The sequence below is a fragment of the Sorex fumeus genome, unplaced genomic scaffold (assembly GCF_029834395.1).
Source record: "Sorex fumeus unplaced genomic scaffold, SorFum_2.1 ptg000048l, whole genome shotgun sequence".
Lineage (NCBI taxonomy): Eukaryota > Metazoa > Chordata > Mammalia > Eulipotyphla > Soricidae > Sorex > Sorex fumeus.
The window spans coordinates 11,549,900-11,570,995 of record NW_026606105.1 but is presented as its reverse complement, the minus strand read 5'-3'; the positions used below and the strand labels follow the sequence as shown (position 1 = coordinate 11,570,995).

General features: G+C 51.0%; 1 protein-coding gene across 1 annotated transcript in view; it reads right to left on the bottom strand.

Annotated features, from left to right (window-relative positions):
• SLC13A4 (solute carrier family 13 member 4) overlaps window positions 1-18,469 on the bottom strand; it is a 46,512-nt gene extending 28,043 nt beyond the window's left edge. The window contains exons 1-2 of the mRNA XM_056123991.1: window positions 18,326-18,469; window positions 10,786-10,914 (exon numbers count right to left, since the gene is read on the bottom strand). Coding sequence (XP_055979966.1) covers window positions 10,786-10,914; window positions 18,326-18,424 — 228 coding nt within the window. The 5' untranslated portion in view covers window positions 18,425-18,469. The remainder of the gene's footprint in view (window positions 1-10,785; window positions 10,915-18,325) is intronic.
• Window positions 18,470-21,096: the final 2,627 nt, after the last annotated feature.

The following is a 21,096-nucleotide window of genomic DNA, read 5'->3' as shown; positions in this document are numbered from 1 at the left end:
AAAAGGGCCATTGTCCAGGGCTCTGGAGCTGATGGAACCAAAGAGATGTCTTCAAAGTCCCTATGTGGCAAGCTGAAAGAAATTGAAAGATAAGATCCAAGAATGATGTTTGAGCCTCATCATCTATCTCCTTAGGACAGGATATAACGAAGTCTTGGGTTGTCAGGGAGAGAGCCCTCCAGATTCTGTACTAGGGTGGGTGCATTTTCCATGCATATATAAATAAACCCTGGCAAAGTTCTTTTGTTTTTGTTTTGGGGCCACACCCGGCGATGCACAGGGATTTCTCCCGGCGATGCTCAGGGATTACTCCCGGCTCTGCACTCAGGAATCATCTAGGTGGTACTTTGGGACACCATATGGGATGCCAGTTTGACCAACTGCAAGAAAAATGCCTTACCCATTGTATTATCACTTCGGCCCCTAGAAAGTCCTTTTTCTCTCAGTTGCAAAGTTCTTTGTTGTCCTTCTCTCCCAGATTTTATTACTTCCTTCTAAGAAACTCTGTCATCTCACTGAAAGGTCAAGGTCCACGGGTATCAGATGCCCTTCTTGTGCTCATAATTAAAGTTTGCCTTTTCTCATTTAATCTGGCTCTGTGGGTTGGATTCTGGATCAGTCTGAGCTCTAGCCTTTTTTCCTCCCAATCTGAGTCCAACTTCCTCTTCCATCTGTTTTACATGAGGCGTCTTCTAGGATTTGGTTTAAAAAGGTTTTGTTGCATGAGATACCATCTCACACCTCAGAGACTGGCCCACATTCAAAAGAACAAAAGCAACCGATACTGGCGCAGATGTGGCGAGAAAGGGACACTCCTTCACTGTTGGTGGGAATGTCGACTGGTTCAGCCCTTCTGGAAAACAGTATGGACGATTCTCAAAAAATTAGAAATTGAGCTCCCATTTGACCCAGCAATACCACTCCTGGGACTATATCCCAGAGAGGCAAAAATGTATAGTCGAAGTGACATCTGCACTTGTTTGTTCATTGCAGCACTCTTTACAATAGCCAGAAACTGGAAAAAACCTGAATGCCCAAGAACAGATGACTGGTTAAAGAAACTTTGGTACATCTACACAATGGAGTACTATGTAGCTGAAAAGATGAAGTCATGAAATTTACATACAAGTGGTACAACATGGAAAGTATCATGCTAAGCGAAATGAGTCAGAAAGAGAGGGACAGACATAGAAAGACTGCATTCATCTGGAGGATATAAAATAACAAAATATGAGATTAATACCCAAGAATAGCTGAGATCAGCACCAGGAGGATTACTCCATAGCTTAGAGGCCAGCTGGGCATTCTAGGGGAAAGGGCAGCTCAGATAGAGAAGGGAGCACCAAATAAAGGGTGTTTGGAGGATCCTCCCAGGAGGGGAGATGCATGTCGAAAGTAGACTATGGACTGAACATGTTTGCCACTCAATGCCTCTTTTGCAGACCACAACACCCAAAAGAAGAGAGAGAACACAAGGGATTGCCTTGCCACAGAGGCAGGGTAGGATGGGGGGGATGGGGGTGGGGGGGATATTATCCATGGTGGTGGAAAATGGGCACTGGTGGAGGGATGGGTATTTGATCATTGTATAATCGAAACCCAACCACAAAAAATTGTAGATCTACAACTGTACCTCATGGTGTTTCACTAATAATAATAATAATAAAAAGGTTTTGTTGCTTCAAGATTCTTTGCGAATTCTGTTGCACAGGAGTGGACAGAGCAGAGAGACCCAGGTCAATGCTGAGCTCGCCCCAAAGTTGGCCACTTCCTCCCGCTGAACTGGACATACTGATGCATCAACTGTCCCCATTTTCTGGGGAGTCATAGGGACTGGCCTGAAGTGGAAAGGGCACTGAGCACACGACTGACCTGGGTTTCACACGGCATCCCACCTGCTTTGCCAGGAATGATCCCTGAGTGCAGAGCCAGGAGTAAGCCCCAAGATTAACCCCGTGAGGCCCCCAAACTAATAAACAAAACCAGAGAACAGTTTCCAATAGGGCGGTTCTTCCCCTATGGGAAAATGTGAGTGGGACTTCAACCTTTGTCATCGACGGGCTCAGGCCCCTTTGGAGGTCTGTGCAGGGATGCTCAGTGCTGGGCCATGTCTGGAGACACGTGGGGCCAGGCAGGAAGCCTGGGCTCAGAAGGCAGGTGGCTGGGCAGGGGTGAGGCCTCCCTGCCAAGAGGCAGCCAGAGAGGGAGAGGAGAGAGTGTGATGCAAAACACCCACGGGCTAAAGCAAACAGAGTCAGTCCTGGGTAATGGTCAAGAACCCAGGGGTCAGAAGGAGCAGGAGCCAGCGGGGAGCTGGACTCGGCCGACTGTGGCTTCCAGCCGCACCGGGATGCTGTTTTCCCAGCTGTGCATGGCCTGGCTGAGTTTCCTCATGGCTGGTCCTGGCAGGTGTGAGAAGCTACGGGAGATCCACCCGCTGGTGGACTGTGGTGTGGGGCTGGGAGACTGGGGGACGGTGTGTGTGTGTGTGTGTGTGTGTGTGTGTGTGTGCGCGCGCGCGCGCGCGCAACTGTGCTGGGAAGGAAGAAGAGAGCAAACAAGATGATCACTACTGGCTGGGCCAGAGGAGCGATAGCACAGCGGGTAGGACATTTGTCTTGCACATGGCAGACCGGGGTTCGATCCCCAGCATCCCATATGGTCCCCTGAGCACCGCCAGGAGTAATTCCTGAGCGCAGAGCCAGGAGTAACCCCTGAGCATTGTTGGGTGTGACCCAAAAAGCGGGGGGAAAAAATGATCACTACCAGAAGTAGACTGGGAGACAGGGTGAGTGAGTGTGTGTGTGTGTGTGTGTGTGTGTGTGTGTGTGTGTGTGTGTACATGCAACAGTACTGGGAAGGAAGAAGAAAGCAAATGAGAGGATCATTACCGGAAGTAATTCCTAACCCTGCCCCTCTGAGAGGCTGCTCCAAGCCAGCTCCATGCAGTTTATTCCCCAGAGGACCCTGTAGCACACCTCGCCCACTCTTCTATAAACACTCCATCTTAGTCTGACTTGATTTAGGTGGTGGGCTTTGCTTGGGGTTTCTTGCCAGGAATTGGGCCCAGGGCTTCCCCCCGTCCCCACCAGGAGGTTTCTATTCTCCTTCCATTCCTCAGTTGGGGTCTTAGTTCACTGGACAGACCCTGGCCTTGGCGGGCAGATCAGAAGCGCTCAGAGGATGGAAGGAGAAAGTTTGCTGTGAATGACAAGAAGCCTCGTGGCAGCCCACCCAGAAGAACGCTGCTAGGTGCAGGGCTGAGATGCTGTGCCAGCCTGGGAAGTACCGGGTGCCAGGGAGCAAGGGGCTGCTTAGGAGCAGGTGAAAGGGACCCTTCGCCCACTCCAGGCCCCGCTCTCTGGGCTGAACCAGGACAGATGGTCCTCGGGCGGCTGCCAGCCCAGCCTCCTCACAAGGAATGGAGTCTCCCTGAAAGTACTTTCTTTTTTATCTTGTTCTGGGGTCACACCCGGCTGTGCTGAGGGCCTGCTCCCCTGGCTTTGAGCTCAGAGATCACTACTAGTGGGGTCTGTGGCACCACACATGGGGGATGGAATCTGCGTCAGTCTCTGACACGGCAAGCATCTTCTTTGGGACCAAAGAGAGAGTAAGAGTGGGAAGGACGCTTGCCTTCAACCTGGGTTCAAGCTCTGGCAACTGCATATGGTCCCCTGAGTCCACTGGCCGTGATCCCTGAGTTAAGCCCTGAGTACCGCCAGGTGTGGGTCCCAAACAAATAAACATGAAACAAAGCCTTGTCCTCTCTCTCCGGCTCTCTCCTCGGTGCTCTTGGCCCTGGGCTGATGCTCCCAGCCTGGAACTCACACTACTCTTAGCACTTCACTCCTCAAGGGTCCCACCTCTGGCTACCACTCCGTGGCCAGAATTTGATGCGCTGGACACATAGGCTTATTGATTCAGGTCAAGATTTCAGTGCATTGTGGCCAATCCCAAACACTGGGGGTTCTGTCCCACACCAGTGAGCACAATCTTTGGCACTACTGGGTGTAATCCCTCGAATGCTGGCAGCAACAACATCACCAAACAGGAGCAATAACAACCAAAAGATAAGAGTATTTTCCTGGGATTTTATGATCCTGGTTTCCTTACATTTCTGCTATGTGACCTTGAGCAAGTCTCTTACCTTCTCTGCACTTTAACCTCCTCCTGTAATCTGAAGATAAAATTAACAGCCCAGTTTCCAGAGGATTCAGTGATCTGTGATGTACAGGACCTCCCAGGGGACCCGGCACAGGAAAAGTCCTCGAGGGTTTGGCAGTCACTATAGACTGACAGATGACTCCTTCCGAGTCTTTCCTTTTTTATGTGTTAAGCATAATTTAATCTTCCTGATGCTGCAGAAGGCACCTTCAGATCATGCTGGGTCATGTTTTCAGACGGAGTCTTTCCTCAGCTCAAAGCCAAGAGCCTTTTTAAAAAAAACTTTTTTTCTTTTTGGGTCACACCCGGCGATGCACAGGGGTTACTCCTGGCTCTGCACTCAGGAATTGCTCCTGGCGGTGCTTGGGGGACCATATGGGATGCTGGGAATCGAACCTGGGTCAGTCTCGTGCAAGACAAATGCCCTACCTGCTGTGCTATCACTCCAGCCCCTTCCCAGGGGTCTTTATACAAACCACTCACATTTGTCCTTATTCAGCTTTATTTTGTCAGCATCAGTGCACGCTCTCACCCTGTCTACACTGAGCCATCATGGGTCATCATGGATCATTCCACGCAGCTTTGGTCCACCTGGAAACTCGATGCCAGGCCAACTGCATCTTCCTTTGAGCTCTCCTGCTAGTCCAGTGCCCACACGTCACCCAAGACTCTTTAAGTTCAGCTGTCCAGTCTGCACATGAGTTTTGCACCATTGGGTGCTCTCATCAGTTTGCTGGACCCCTCTCATTGAGAGTGTGTCCCCTGGTGCCCACCCCACCCCACAACCCAGGGAAATTTTAAAGAAAAAGTTAATTTACATGTGTCAATGATTTGTGCATTAAAGTTCAAGGTCATTATAAAGCCTTTTATAAAATCCCTGATCAGGGCCGGAGTGATAGCCCAGTGGGGAGGGTGTTTGCCTTGCACATGGCCAACCTGGGTTCGATTCCCAGCATCCCATATGGTCCCCCCAGCACCACCAGGAGTAATTATTGAGTGCAGAGACAGGAGTAACCCCTGAGCATCGCTGGGTGTGACCCCCCCCCCCAAAAAAAAAGCAAAAAAAAAGTCCCTAATCAAAAACTAGCTAGCACAAAGTCTGGACGTGTTCAAGGGGAATCCCATCTATTACTCAGGGAGAATTCTCAGAGACAATTTATTAAATCCTTTGTAGCACCAGAAAGCTGGGTGCTGTTTACATAGGGGCTGAGTGTGGCTGATCCTGCTAGAAGAGAAAGTTTCTGGGGGTCGCTTCTATTCTTTTGTATCTCTCATCAGCATGTGAGCTCCCTGAAGACCACCAACGCTCTATACAGAGCGAACTCCAAGCCACCCACCCATAGCCGCCATATAAGAAAGTGAGTCGTTTACTTGTGTGTCCGTGACATGGGACCTGGAGCTCCAGCCAAGAGACTCAAGAGGGTCAGGGGTTGAGGGGCAAGTTGAGAGAGAGGAGCATAAGGGTCCTACATTGGTGAGGGCTATGGTATTGGAATCATATGCATAGGGAATTACTGTTAGCAATTTTATAAATCACAAAACTCAATGAAAAAATTAAAAAGATTAGCATATGGCTAACCTCCATTCAGTTCCCCATGTATTACCAGGAGTTACCCCTGAGTTGAGAACCAGGAGTCAGCCCTGAGCATCACCAGGTGTGCCCAAAAGTCAAACAGTAGAAACCATAGTTGGTCAAGCCCTATGTAATGGCCCCTGGTGGCCGTTAAATATCTCACTGGGGGGTTGGAGCTATAGCACAGCAGATAGGGCGTTTGCCTTGCAAGCGGCCGACCTGGGTTTGATTCCCAGCATCCCATATGGTCCTCCAAGCATCGCCAGGAGTAATTCCTGAGTACATGAGCCAGGAGTAACCTCTGTGCATTGCCGGGTGTGACCCAAAAAACCTCTCTGAGCTTAATTAAAGTGTTAATGCTTTTTTTTTTTTTTTTAAGAAAGGGGTGGGAGCAATAGTCCAGTGGGTAAACCACTAGCCGTGCATGTGTTCCAACCTGGGTTTGAGCCCCAGAACTTCATATAGTCCCTTGAGTTGTGACAGACGTGATCCCTGAGCACGGAGCCAAGAATAAGCCCTGAGCACTGCTGGATGTGGACCCCAAACAAAAATAAATAAATAAAATGAAGAAAAAAAAAGAAAAAAGAGATTTAAGGGTCAGTAAAGAGGGTTTCCTTCTTTTGAGTCACCTTCTGGGACCTGAAACATCCCATTTAAACTTGAGGAAGAGTCATAAACAGTTTCATGCATGCTGAAGGGTAAAGGGGGGGTGGAGGATGAGAGCCCAGGTAGCACCGTCACCCCGACATGGCCTCCTGCGGAGATGGACCCAGACCAGGACACACCGTGGGGAGGAATCGGAAGCAGGGCCCCCTGGCTGTGTCCAGGAGGCAGATGTCTGGCCCGGCTGTGTACCTCTCTCAGAGTAAAGATATCAGCTCCAAGGAGGAAACAGTTCTCTGAGCTGCAGTCTCTGGAGAGGCTCCATGGAGGGGGCCGTCAGGCAGGATTTTTCAGAGAACAAGAATTAGAGAAGAAAAGTACCTGCCGCCTCCCAGGCAGGGGTGCAGGAGGGAAACTGGGGATGTTGGTGGTGGAAAATGTACACTGCTGAAGGGATGGATGTTGGAACATTGACTGAAACCCAACCATACAACTTTGTAACTGTGTGTCTCATTGTGATTCCATTAAAAATTTTTTTAAAAAAAAGAAAAGAATGGAAACATTCCAAGGAGAAAGAAGACCAGAGTCCCAGTGAGGGCCCTGAGTGGGGAATCTGAGGAGAGTCGGGTGGGTGTTGGACCTGAATGGAGCTCTGGGAGCCAGACTGCATGCAGGCTCACACGGCCACCAGGAGCCGTTACATAGGACTTGACCAACTATGGTTTCTACTGTTTGACTTTTGGGCACACCTGGTGATGCTCAGGGCTGACTCCTGGTTCTCAACTCAGGGGTAACTCCTGGTAATACATGGGGAACTGAATGGAGGTCAGTCATATGCAAGGCAAATGCCTTTATTAATTTTTTTTGTTTTTATTGAATCACAGTGAGATACACAGTTACAAGGTTATTCATGATTGGGTTTCAGTCATACAATGCTCTAACACCTGTTCCAACTCTCTGTCTCTCTCTCTCTGTCTCTATCTCTTTTTCTGTCTGCCTCTCTCTCTCTCACACTTGTGAAGTTCTAACTTTCCCTGTCAGCATGCCCTCACCAGCATTTCTCTCTCCTCTGAAACCAGGCTAAAGCGAATCCATTTGGGCTAAACTAGAGTTCAGTTGCTTACTAGTACCCCTCAGCCAAGGCCATTGGGCCAGACGGCTGGAGTAGGGCTTTTCGCTCCAATAACCAAACTTGCCCCAGTGTTTCTCACCTGGGAATGGCACTCTGTTCTAGCAATGCCACTGCAATGAAGTCTCTGACCACACAGGCTTCCTTTTCTCCTCCGGAAGGCAAAGGGCTGCCTCCCTATACTCTGAGCTGTGCAAGGCATGGTACTGGCATGAAGCATCGCTTGGCAATAGCTCCACCCAGAGGAAGCGCTGACTGGCAGCCCCTATAGAGAGATGCCCGCTCTTGACGTGCTCCAGCTGCCATGCATGGTATGCAAAAAAGATATGCCACACTAGTCAACTGACTGATTCATTGATTGCCTTTTGGGTCACACCCAGTGGAGCTCAAGGGCTATTTATATGTGCGTGCATGTGTGTGTGTGTTTGAAAGGTGAGCACATTTGGCAGTGCTCAGGGCTCTGCACTCCAGGATCACTCCTGGAGGTCCCGGGACCATATGGGGTGCTGGAGATTGAACCCAGGTCAGCCGTGTGCAAGGCAGGTGCTCTATCTGCTGTACTATTTCTCCAGCCTCACTCAGGGGCTATTTCTGACTCAGAAGTTGGGATCTCTCCTTTTGGGTTTGGGAGGGACCTTGTGGTACCAGGAATTGAACCTGGACCTCTTGCATGCAAAGCATACATTCCAACCCACTGAGGATTGCTCACTTTTAAATTTTATTTAAGGGCCAAGGAGAAAGCACAGGGATTATATCTCATTTCTATTCCCCAAAGCACATGTCCCCCCACCCCCTGACCCATCAAGCCACAGCAGTGCTGCATATGGTCCTAGAGGCCCTTGAGTAAGTCCCAGCATGACAAAGGACCATCCTGGGGCCCCTACATTGAACCAACAGCCTGGTTGGTGGAGACTCAAGAGTGGCTTCTGGACTCAGAGCACTAATTAGAAGCCCCCCAGAATGTATATTTTTATTTTGAGGGGACCACACCCAGTGGTATTCAGTGCTTATTCTTGGCTTTGTGTTCTGGGATCATTCCTGGTGTTATTTGGGGTATTATAGGCTCTTGGGAATTGAACCCGGGTCAGCCGCATGCAAAGATAGTGCCTTACCTGATACTATCCCTGTCCCCCTTTTCCCCAACATATTTAAGATTCATTTCTTTCTACAACTTCGTTTTTCTTCTCTTCACCCTGCCTATCTTGCTGGTTTTTGTTTTCACGGATGTAAAGAGAAACCAGAGTCTAAGTTCACTTCAAGTGTTTCTTAAGTGACAATCAGGATTGTTCTTTGCAGTAAGCTCCCAGACCCAACTACTGATTCTTTCTCCACAAAGGGATGGGGACAGTGTGGGGGCGCCTAGGTTAGAGCCACAGGCTAGTTTGGGGGTGAGTATTCTATGCTGTCATAATCTTCAGAAATAAAAACTCTGCAGAGGGTGTTTGGGATTCTGTCATTATTCTCTCTCTCTCTCTCTCTCCCCCCCCACCCTGTCTGTCTGTCTCTCTGTCTGTCTGTCTCTCTCTCATGTACACATGCAACCCTAAAGCAACAAAAAGAAAATATACCTAACCCAAACAAACAGAAACTGATTAGCTGAGTCCATCAAGTATAACAATTAGGGGACATACGGTTTCTGCCTTTGAGTTTTCAGGAAAGCTGTTATCCATGGTTGAGGCATCACAGAGCTCAATTCTTCCTTCCTTCCTCATAGCCTCAGGGTTCAGTGATAATTCTGCATGAAGTCATATGACCTGTGATGCACGAATTTCTCAAGGGATTTTAAGTTGGCAAATATATTCTGTTTTGTTTCAGGACCACACCAGACAGTGCTCAGGGCTGATTTCTGCTTCTGCATTCAGGGATCACTCCTCGAGGGCTTTGGAAGACCATATGGGGTACTGAAGATTGAGCCCAGGTGGGCCATGTGCAAGGCCAGCACCCTACCCTACTCTCTGGCCCATATACTTTGTAATCTAATGGGTATGTGATTTAGTCCAGTTCAGCGACTTCCTACTTTGGAATCTAATCTCTGAGCCTCTACCATCATTTGTAGATTGGTAACACCAATGTGTAGATAGTAACAGCTGCTTTGCAGAGTTCTAATGACAGATATAGCACTTGTGGTAGAATGCCTGGTTCTTAGAAGGTATTTAAATATTGGTCCCCTTTTCTCTTTTTTCTCTGCCTCTTTGCTCAAGCTCTATCATTTGGTCTTCATCAGAAACTCTAAGCAAAGACCATGTACTAGAATGAGACTCTCGGGATGGAATTTATCAGGGATGGAACTAGTGTCCGTGAATAGGACCCATCCTTTGTCTCTCCTGGCTTTGCGTCTTTCCTCTGTGGAATGAAATATGATTTAATTTAGCCACCACTGGGGCTTCCCATGGACCACGTGCATTTGTGCTTTGGAGAACACACCCAGACAGGGCAGATCCTGGGAGACAGCAAAGGAAGGACCTGCAATCTCCTTGAACAGGGGAGCACTGTCTGTAGCACCGTCGTCCCGTTGTTCATCAATTTGCTTGAGTGGGCCCAGTAACATCTCCATTGCGAGACTTGTTGTTACTGTATTTGGCATATCGAATATGTCACGGGTAGCTTTCCAGGCTTTGCCGTGCAGGCTAGATACTCTCGGTAGCTTGCCAGGCTCTCCAAGAGGGGCAGAGGAATCAAACTCGGGTTGGCTGGGTCAGCCATGTGCAAGGCAAATGCCCTACCCGCTGGGCTATTGCTTGGCCTGCAGCATGCATACGGTTAAGGCACTGCCACCTACTTTGTGGCATCTAACCAATGAACAGGGAAGATGTCATGGAAATGTGTTTGAAGGGGAGGTGGGTGAAGGCATTGTCAGTCCCCAGGCTACATGGGAAGTGTTTCTGGAAACATTTATCAAGCACCTACTCTACAGAGGTACAGCTTTCTAGTGAGATTAGAGTTCTAGAATGTCCCTTCCTGCTTTACTGCTCATGGCTGATGAACAAAGGACTAAGAAGGATCAGTGGCAGCCGAGGGTCTGTGTGGTGTGCTTAAAGGATTTCAGAGGGGAGGAGCCATTGTGTGTGTGATTAATCCAACCAGGATTCCTGAAAGATGCCTTTTGAGCGAGTTGGAGGAAGAGGGGGAGTCATCGGTTGAAGGAGGAACTCAGGGTCTGGAACAGCCCAAACAAAAGCTTAGTGTTAGAGATTGAAAGAAAGATCCTTCTGATGCTCACTCTTCTCCGTTTTTCCCTGACCCTGCCCTGGACTCTGATCTTTGATTTCTGGGGTTGACCAGCAGCCCGGGCAGGACGTCGGCCTGTGAAACTCACCTCATTGGACCGGAGCACTCCGAAGAATGGGTAGAGGAAGGCGGGCACCAGGGCTGCAGCTCCAAGGGGCACGGCCTCCGAGACCCAGTACACAGCCGTCACGATCAGCACGTAGGCACAGGCGGCCTCCTGGAGCGGGCGAGAGGGAGCTTGGGGTCACTGCCTCAGCCACCACCCTGAGAATGGGAGGGAGACCCCAGGGCTTGGGGACCCCCCAGGGGTGCAGAGACACAGCCTGGGGAGGTGTAGGAGTCAGATGGCCTTATGTTGTCCCCTACTTTGTGGAAGGAGTGTAAACATGTCTGGAACAAGTCTGGCATTTGTTGGTGGGGTGTCGGCTGCCGGGCTGACTGGACCCCAAGGCTGTGGAAGGCGGATGGAGATGAATGACAGCATGCAGACCAGGACCAGTATGGGTGGGCTGGGAGGGCGGGGGATGTTAGGGGGTGGTTCCTGGCTTCACTTGAACTGTAGCACTGTAGCACTGTCCTCCCATTGTTCATCAATTTGCTTGAGCAGGCACCAGTAATGTCTCCACTATGAGACTTGTCACTGTTTTTGGCATATCGAATAGGCCACAGGTAGCTTTCAAGGCTTGGCCGTGAGGGCGGGATACTCTCGGTAGCTTGCCAGGCTCTCCGAGAGGGGCAGAGGAATCGAACCTGGGTCAGCCACATGCAAGGCAAACACCCTACCCGCTGTGCTATGATTAACATTCCACTTGAACTAGGATCAAATATTTTGGTGTTACATTCATCCAACAGTAGAAGCTCTGGGGAGTGGAAAGTAGGGATAGGGTCACCTGTGTGCGAGATCCTCCTGTTTGCGTTGGAAATTCCCTTGCTGGGGTGGGGGTGGTGGGTGGGTGGGGGTGGGTTCCTTGCATCCCTGGTCTTTCCCACTAGATGTCAGTAGCACCTTCCAATTACCAAATGTCGCCGGAGGGGGTAGAGAGCCGGGCCCTAGGCAGTGTCTCCTTCTCATTGCTCTCCTGACCACCCACCAGTGCAGAGGAAACCTCCTCCAGCAAGGGGGAGCTGAGGGTCAGCTGTCTGCAAGGGGGACATGGACATTGACCAGGTACCCTTGCTTTGCTGGCCGTGAGGCCTTGAGGGGTGCCCAGGGTGAATGAGCACACCAGACTTACGTGCTGCTTTTTGGGAGTGTGTGTGCTTTTTGGGAGAGTGGGATAGCACACTTGGCTGTATTCAGGGGCTGCTCCTGGCTGTGCTGGGGTGGGAAGCGGGGGTGGGGGGACCCTCAGAAGCTAGGCCCCCTGCACACAAATCATGTGCTCCTTCTCCAGCCCGTGAGGTCACCATTTATTTATTTATTTGACCGTTACAATGCTGTTCAGGATTGGGCTTCAGTCATACAGTGTCCTAACACCCAATCCTCTACCAGTGTACGTTGCCTAGCACCAATGTCCCCAGTTTCCCTCCCACCTCCCATGTCCCCATCCTCCTGCCTCTTTGGCAGGCACTTTTCCTCCCTGTCTCTCTGTCTCTGTCTCTCTGTCATCTGTCTCTCTGTCTCTCTCTTTCTCTCCTTCCCGCCCCACCTCTCCTTTTGAGCATTGTGGTTTTGCAATAAAGATCCTGAAAGGTAACCAGGTATAGCCCTTTGCCTACTCCCAGTGCTTAGTCTTGTCCAGCGGCTCGTTTCCGACCACGGTTCTTTCCAAAGGCTCAGCGCCCTTGACCTCAGTCCCCAGTACTGCTGTTGGTGGGTCCTGGCACTGACTCATGGTGCTGACCAAGGTCACTGGCTTTCTCTGGAGAGAGGTCTGAAAGTTCCTTAAGGTGGACTTGGAGGGCCACTGCATTCCTACAATCTTTGGGGGTGGGGGGCTTCCCAGTAGCACTCGAGGGGCTCCAGGGCCACTCCTGGTGGTTCTCAGCCACCCAGGCTGGCAACTGACCACGAAGGATGTGGTGTGGTCTGAGCCCTGTGGCACCGGGGCCACCAGGGCCACGTGGTGGTGGTGGCGGGGTCCCTGCAGTGCTAGAGATGAGGATGGCCTGGCACTGGGGGAATGGGAAGCAGGTGGCCCTAGCCGCTGTGTTCTCACCCTGGCCTTTGCATTTCTCAATTTTCACATGGCTCTGACCCATCCGCGCTGGCTCCGAGCCACCCCAGGGACTCTGGGGATCTGGAACTTGACACTTCTGGTTCTGTTGATCTCTCCCTTGGGTTCAGAACATGGGTCCTCAAAGCCTTCCCGACACAAAAGTTACAAAAGGTCGCGTGATTCATGAGGGGTATTGGGAGAGAACAGGGCTTGGCAGGAAGGGACCTTGCTCCCTCCACACTGGGACCTGCGGGGTGGGGGGTTATGTCAGCCATTACCAATCCACTGAGAGAGAGAGACAGAGAAAGACAAAGAGACAGAGAGACAGAGAGAGACAGAGAGAGACTGCAGCTTTCCTCTATTTGGGCCATTTTTGCTCAGAATCGTGGCAGGCCAGCACAGACTGTTTTGGGGTCACATCTGTGCTGGAGAAGGGGATTGCTCCTTGCAGTGCCTGGTGGGGGGCTTTGCAGCATGGGGATTGGAACACGTGTTCCAACCCTTTGAATCGCCTCTTTGAATCATCAGAGCCCCAGAGTAAACATTCTGTGGGAGGCTTGGGGGCTTACCAAGCAGTGCTTAGAAGGTAGGGGGTCCCCTTTGGGCAATTCTAGGTCAATCCAGCCAAGGGTTCGAAGCAAAGGCTCAAGGATGTGTACAACTCGGGCTCTGCACTGCCAGGGATCCTTGGTCACCCCAGTGGGCTCAGGGGCTGTTGCTCTGGGGTCTATGAGGTTCCAGGAACTGAATCCAAGTCAGGTGCATGCTGGGCGTGAGCGCTAACCCCTACACAATCTTCTGCTCCCAACCCCATCCCCGAATAAACTTTTTGATTTTTTGCTTCTGGGCCACACCCAGTGGTGCTTAGGGCTTACTCCTGACTCTATGCTTAGGGAATCACTCCTGGTGACCATATGTCGTGCAGGGGATCAAACCCAGATCAGTTTCGTGCAAGGCAAGTGCTCTACCCACCCATTTGTACTATCTCTCTGGCCCTAGACCCAGAGTAAACTTTTCAGCTATGATTAATCACAGGTACTGAAGCAGCTCGTGAACGAAGTCATCTTCATCCATCTTGAAGCATTAAGAACAGGATGAGCTGTTATTTTTCTCAGTACTGTGCTGAGTGCAGAAGGACGGACACCTTCAGGGTCCTTCACTACATGTCCTCAGTATATTTCCCACTCTATTCACTTTGAATTTATTTATTTTATTTTATTTTAATTAGTGAAACACCATGAGGTACAGTTGTAGACTTACAAATTTTTGTGCTTGAGTTTCAGTTATACAACGATCAAACACCCATCCCTCCACCTATTCACTTTGAATTTAAAGAAATTTTCTTTGTTTCTTCTTAACCCCCTCAAAACCCAATAGGTAGAGGCTGTACTTGATAGCACAGTGGATAGGGCATTTGCCTTGCACACAGCTAACCCAGGTTCAATTCCCAGCATCCCATATAGTCCCCCAAGCACTGCCAGGAGTAATTCCTGAGTACATGAACCAGGAGCAACCCCTGAGCATTGTTGGGTGTGACCCAAAAAGCAAAAAGCAAACAAACAAACAAACAAACAAGCAAAACCCAATAGGTAAACTCTAAGCCAGAGTATCCCAAAGGCTGCACTGCCAATGGCCAAAATGTGCATGTGAAAGTCCCACGTCCCTGCTGCTAGTCAATGTTGGGTGGACAGAATCGGGGTCCCTTCTCTTATCTACTGGACAGAACCATCTGGAAACCCTATTTCTAGAAAGCCCTTCCTCACTATACCACTGCTCAGCAGGAGGAGAGAGGCCGGCGAGTCCCAGCACTTGTCTATAATGACCCTGTGGCTGGTTCTCTCTTGGCTCCTGTTCACAGATGAAGGAGATCTGGCCCGACTGGGAGACCATGACACCCCTCCGCCTCCCTGCAGGCCTTGGGAGACCGTCCACCTGCTACCTGGAAGCTAGAGACACTTGGATATTCCCTACTAACTGGGCTGACTGGCCCCTATACTTAGGCCCTTTTCTTCTGGAGCAGGGTAAACTGAGGCCAGGTGCTGGAGGTAGCCCTCCCTTCCTCAGATGGTGCCGTGGCTTGTGGAGAGGGAAGAGGTGAGAGGACCATTCCTCTCATTTGGTGCTGCCATGCCCCAGGGGTCCCAGGGGGCTTTAGCCTCCCTGAAGAGGAGGAGGAAGAACGGCATCCTTGCTGATGTGGCGACCCCCTCCTGTGCGGCTAGCCTCTTCAGGAGGAACAGTGACAGGTTACGGGGGGGCTGAGGGCACCCACACTGGGGCTCCCTTGGCTGCCCCCGTGAGCTCCGCTGATGCAAGCGTGCTCAGGTACTGGGCGCTAAACTCTCCTGACATGGGACAGCCTCTCGCCCTGCCAGAGAAGTCCCACTCTGGCCCCAAATCACATGTGGCCACTTGGAAACTGTCCTCAGGGAAGAGACTATCACAAGGGCACCTGCTTATGGACCAAGTTCAGCTTCATTGATTATTTATCTTGGTTTGGGTCCCGCACACAGCTGTGCTCAGGGCTTACTCCTGACTTAATGCTCTGGGATAAGTCCTAGTGGGGCTCAGGAGACCAAATGCAGTGCCGAGGACGGAATCCAGGTGTGCTGGGTGCAACACAAGTGCCTTTTTACATCTCTCACACCCCCAAGCCCAGCTTTAAACATCACTTTAGACCTGAGTGCAGGCTTTGCACACAGACCTGGGTTCCAGCCTGGCACCACATGGTCCACAGTGCACAGAGCCAGGAGTGGCCCCGAGTCCTCTGAGGTGGGGTCTCCTTCTCAAACATCTCTCCAGGACTGGCTTGCCTTGCACTTTCTCTCCCAGTGTTCTTCCTGCAAATATATAGATTACATTCCCAACCTAGTTTTGTTAGTTTTGGGGCCACACCCAGCAGCACTCCTGACTTGCTCCTGGCTCTGCACTCAGGAATAACTTCTGGCATGGCTCAGGGGACCATATGGAATGCCGGGGATCTGACCCAAGTTGGCCATGCCCTGTCCACTCTACTATCGCTCCATCCCCACTTGCTTACTTTAATAACTAATTTTTTCCCCTTCCAGTGGATACTTTTTTCCATTCATGCATAACTAAGAAGGCCCCCCACTGAGATGTGGGGGACATTGCAGCCTCCAGCCAAGGCCCCCCTAGATGAGGCTAGCTGAAGGGGACTGTGGGTGCTCCTGGTCCTGTATGAGAAGGAAGAGGCGCTGGCTGTGGGGAACTTCCCTTAGATCCATCTGACCCCGGGGAAAGCACCAGGATAGAGACCATCAAGAACCCCCCAACCCTTTGGATGGTTCAGACCCAGGAAGCCCTCTGCAGTGACCCCTGGAGACCAGTCCAGCCTGGGTTTGAGCAACATCTCTGGCATTCTGCTGTCTTCATTCTAAAGATTTAAGTCAGGGGTAGGGCAGGAGTACAGCAGGTAGGATGGGCTTGTCTTGCACCCAGATGACCTGGTTTGGTCCCTGATACGCCATATGGTCCCCGAGTCCCACCAGAAGTGATCCCTGAGTGTAGAGTCGGGAGTAAGCTGTGAGCATAGCTGGGTGTGGCCCCAATCTCAACCCCCCCCCCCCCCAAAGGATTTAAGCTAGTTTGTGTTTAAGAACTTCTTGATCCTCTTGATATTTTATTTTGGGGCATTTTTTTTTGGGGGGGGTACTATCGCTCCAGCCCCATAGGCCTCTTGATTTAACTTCACAATCTTAATCTTGGTTACCAAGTTACTCTGGTAGGTGAGAAGAAGGCAGTCTCCCGAGTGCATGAGCCAGGAGTGATCCCTGTGCATCGCCGGGTGTGATCCAAAAAGAAAAAAAAAAACCATTTCCATTCCTTCAAGCCACCCCCAAACCACGCTGAGGTCCCGCTTCCAATCTGGGCCCCGTGGAAGTAGTGAGTTTAGGGCTGGAGCAATAGCACAGTAGGTAAGGCGTTTGCCTTGCACGTGGTCGACCCGGGTTCGATTCCCAGCATCCCATATGGTTCCCTGAGCACCGCCACCAGGAGTAATTCCTGAGTGCAGAACCAGGAATAACCCTTGTGCATGGCCAGGTGTAACCCAAAAAGAAAAAAAAAAAGAGTAGTGAGCTGGTTTTAGCTTTATTTCCCTGAGGGGGCTCAAGGAGGACTTCATAGCCCCTGTGAAGAAGCAAAAGAGGGCAGGGGTGGGGAGAGAGGAGCTGGAGGAGGAGGAGGAGGAGGAGGAGGAGGGAGAAGTAGAAGAGGCGGAAGAGGTGGAAGCTGACTTGAAGGAGGAGGAGGAGGAGGAGGGGAGGGGAAGAGAGGGAGGAAGAGGTGAAGGGGAGAGCGTGGGGGGGGGAGGGCAGCAGAGAAAGGAAGGGAAGGAACCAGCCAAGGCTCAAGAAGCAAACCAAGTGTCAGCCCTCTCCGACCTGGCACAGAACTAGGTCAAGGTCATGGGGGGTGGGGTGGGAGTGCTCCCATTTCTTTTTTATTCTATAATTTGTCTCTCCTTGGCAGCAGCAACAAGATGTGAAAATGCAAGGACCCCGCACACAGGACCTGGGCCAGAGGCCATGCTCCGTGATTCCCGCTTGAAATTCAGAGGCAATTTGGGAGATGGGGAACTTCTTGTCCGGGGTGTCCAAGTTCCAAGGTCCACCCACCCCCTCCCACCTCCTTCTAGTCCGAAGGGACTTTCCCCCTCCCTCTCCAGGGCTCAAAACTTTAGAGGGCCACATGAACCCTTGGGACACTGCCCCAGTGTCCTTTTCTGCGTGCCAGGCAGGCTGGCAGCACCACCAGCTGTGACCCCTCCTCGCCTCTCAGAATCGAGAGGGGCAGAAAGTGAGGGTTTCCCCCCTTCCAGAAAAAGCATTTCCATTCCTGGGGTTGGAGTGACAGCACAGTGGGTAGGGTGTTTGCCTTGCATGCAGCCGTCCTGGGTTTGATTCCCAGTAGCAGCAAGGCAGACTTGGGGAATGTCTCTATCTTCCTCTTAGATTTTGTTTTGAATCTAAATTTTCTCTTAAAAAAAGTCTTGGGGCTGGAGCAATAGCACAGCCGGTAGGGTGTTTGCCTTGCACGCGGCCAACCTAGGTTCAATCTCCAGCATCCCATATGGTTTCCTGAGCACTGCCAGGAGTAATTCTTGAGTGAAGAGCCAGGAGTAACCCCTGTGCATGGCCAGGTGTGACCCCAAAATAAAAAAAAAGTCTTTTAGGGGTTGAAGCGATAGCACAGCAGGCAGGGCATTTGCCTTCCTTGCAGCCGACCTGGGTTCGACTCCCAGCATCCCATATGGTCCTCGGAGCACCGCCAGGAGTAATTCCCGAGTGCATGAGCCAGGAGTGACCCCTGTGCATCGCCGGGTGTGATCCAAAAAGAAAAAAAAAACCATTTCCATTCCTTCAAGCCACCCCCAAACCACGCTGAGGTCCCGCTTCCAATCTGGGCCCCGTGGGGCTCCCTCAGCCCGCGGGGGCAGGCGGTACTCACGCTGCTGGGGTGGAGCATGGGCAGGGGCAGCAGCAGCAGCGGCACGAAGATGACCAGCAGCAGGTTCCTGGCCCGGAGGAGCCTCTTCAGCCAGCCCATCCTGGACGCGCTCAGCAGCCGCGCCGGGCTCCCGCCGGAAAGACTTCTTCAACCTCCCTCACTGGGAAGCGACGGAGCTCCCCGCTGCCCCGTGGGCACCAAAGCGTGGGCTTTGCTCTTAGGTGGGACTGGGGAGCATCGTCTTAAGGGCAGCAAACAGGGACTGGGAAAGGAGGACCGAGGGGTGCATAGTGGGGCTCCCTCCCGGCTTGCTTAGTGAGAAAGCAACTTCATGCAAGGGCTCAGCAAAAGCACCTTTAAGCCAGTCAAAGTCACGCCTCACTCTTCCAAAGCGTCATTGAAAGACTTAAAATAAAGCTACCAAGAACCTAGGGCGCTGCCCGTCATCTTTCCTCCCTGGAGGCCTGTGTTGGGGGGCAGGATCAATTTCCCCCGTGCAGAGGGAAATCCAGCACCCCCTTTCTCCCCTTAAAACAGATCCCCCTGTGCAGCCGAGGCTAGACCAGATGGGCTGCACTTCTCCCCCAGGCCCTGGCACCTTAATTCAGCTCAAAGTTCTTTCTTTCCACCTGGTTTCCCACTTGGCCTTGGAGCCGCCAGAGCCTCCAAAGCCCGGGTGGGGGGGAAAAATCCCCAAGACATTCCTTGTTGTCATGGGACAAAATCTTGCTGGAGGCCCACCTTTAACTTTCATTCACCTATGGGAAGCCGGACCGAGGCTGTGGCCCCGCCCACTCGCCACAGCCAATCAGCGCACGGCAAGGGCGGAGTCGGCATCACTTTCAAACGCCCTGCTTGATTGGTCCCAGCGGGGTCCCGCTGATGCTGCAGGACCTCGGCAAAGTGCAAAGCTGTTTTTGTTTCCCAAACATCTGAGGGGCTGGAGCGATGACCGCGTCTTCCTCAGCAGAACGTCGCTGCCCCAAGCCCTGCTGTAGACGCAGAGCATGCCCTGGGATGGCCACAGCCGACTCGTTCTTAGGAAGAATGATTAAATCTAGAGAAATTGCCCCAGGGTGCAAAAGAGTAGACGTTCACGTGGCCTCATTTGCTCCCGCCACCTGGGTGAATGCACCGTGCCCAACCCAGCAGAAGAATTAGCCTGTTAGGGTAGACACAGAGTCTCTTAGAGGGAACTCTGTCAAAGTCTATATGCCAACTTCATTTCTAGCTCCTTTAAGTTCAGATGGCAACGGCCTTTCAGCCTGCAGTGGCTCAGATGTTTCTACCCACTGTACTATCACTCCAACCCCTATTTTTTTTTTTTTTTAGATTACACTAGTGGTGCTTGGGGGCCACTCCCAGCTCAGCGCGGGATGGGGGAGGGGGGAGCATTGCGATGCCAGAGATTGAACCTATAGGTAAAGCATACGCCCAAGCCCTTTGAACCATCTTCCCTGTTTCCTTCTGGGTGTTTTTTGAGGGAGGGTATTCGGGCCACACCTCGTGGTACTCAGGGGTTATTCTGGCTCTGCACTCCGGAGTCACTCCTGGTGATGCTCAGGGGACCTTATGCAGTGGCGGGGATTCAACTCAGGCCGGCCATATGCATAGAAGCACCTTAACCCCTGAACTATCCTTCTGTACTCATCCCCACTTTACCTTTTGAGAACCCAAGTCCCTCTGACATTCTGTTGTTCTTACAAGATGCTTGTTGAAGACTGGCTCTGTGTTTACTACCATTGAGCCTCATTTTTGGTGATGATTTTGAAACTCAGAATGAACGAGTACCATATGGGTGATGTTTTGGTGGCATATTTTGAAGAGCCGAGAAAATAATGAACAGCTGTGGATAAATAACGAAGTCAACATCATTCTCGCACCCAGGAACCACTTGCAGATGCCTTAGTGAAATAATCTGGAGCCAAAGACTCCACAGAACCTAGTGACTTTCATAAAGGCATTTTTATTACACGAGTGAATGTTTGTTATATTAAACCAGATAAGATGAGAGAAACTGAGGCCAGCAATTCTCCTTCAGGATTCCATTATTTTCATGCCACAAGAAGAACTTTTATTTATTTATTTATTCTTTTATTAGTGAAACGCCATGAGGTACAGTTATAGACTTACAAATTTTTGTGCTTGGGTTTCAGTTATACAATGATCAAGTACCCATCCCTCCACCAGCACCCATCCTCCATCACCACGGGTCCCATCATCCCTCCCATTCCCTATTCCTCCCATCCCACCCTGCCTCTGTGGCAGGGCATTCCCTTTTGTTTTCTCTCTCTCTCTCCTTTTGGGTCCTGTGGTTTGCAAGAGAGGCATTGAGTGGCAGTCATGTTTGGTCTATAGTCTACTTTCAGCATGTTTCTCACACCCTGGGAGGATCCTCCCAACACCCTTTATTTGGTGCGCTCTTCTCTATCTGAGCTCACAAGGAGAACTTTTGCCAGAGCACAATGCTTGAAAAATTGTTAGACAAATCCCACTAAGTGATGTATCGAGAGATATCTAAAGCGGTCAAAGGCTTAGAAACAGAACTTAGAATGGGAGTTGTCAGGAACTAAGGAGGGGCAGGGGAATTGTACCAAGATCCATTGTTCCAGATCATGCAACAATCTGAATAAAAGTGGACTTTGCAGTGTGACCCCCTTAAGCCACACACTTAAAAAAAAAGTCTCGGCTGGTAAATTTTATGTTACTCAGTTGTCTCGATCACAGAAAGTAAAAACATTAAAATGGGTTAGGAAAAATCAGAGGTCCCA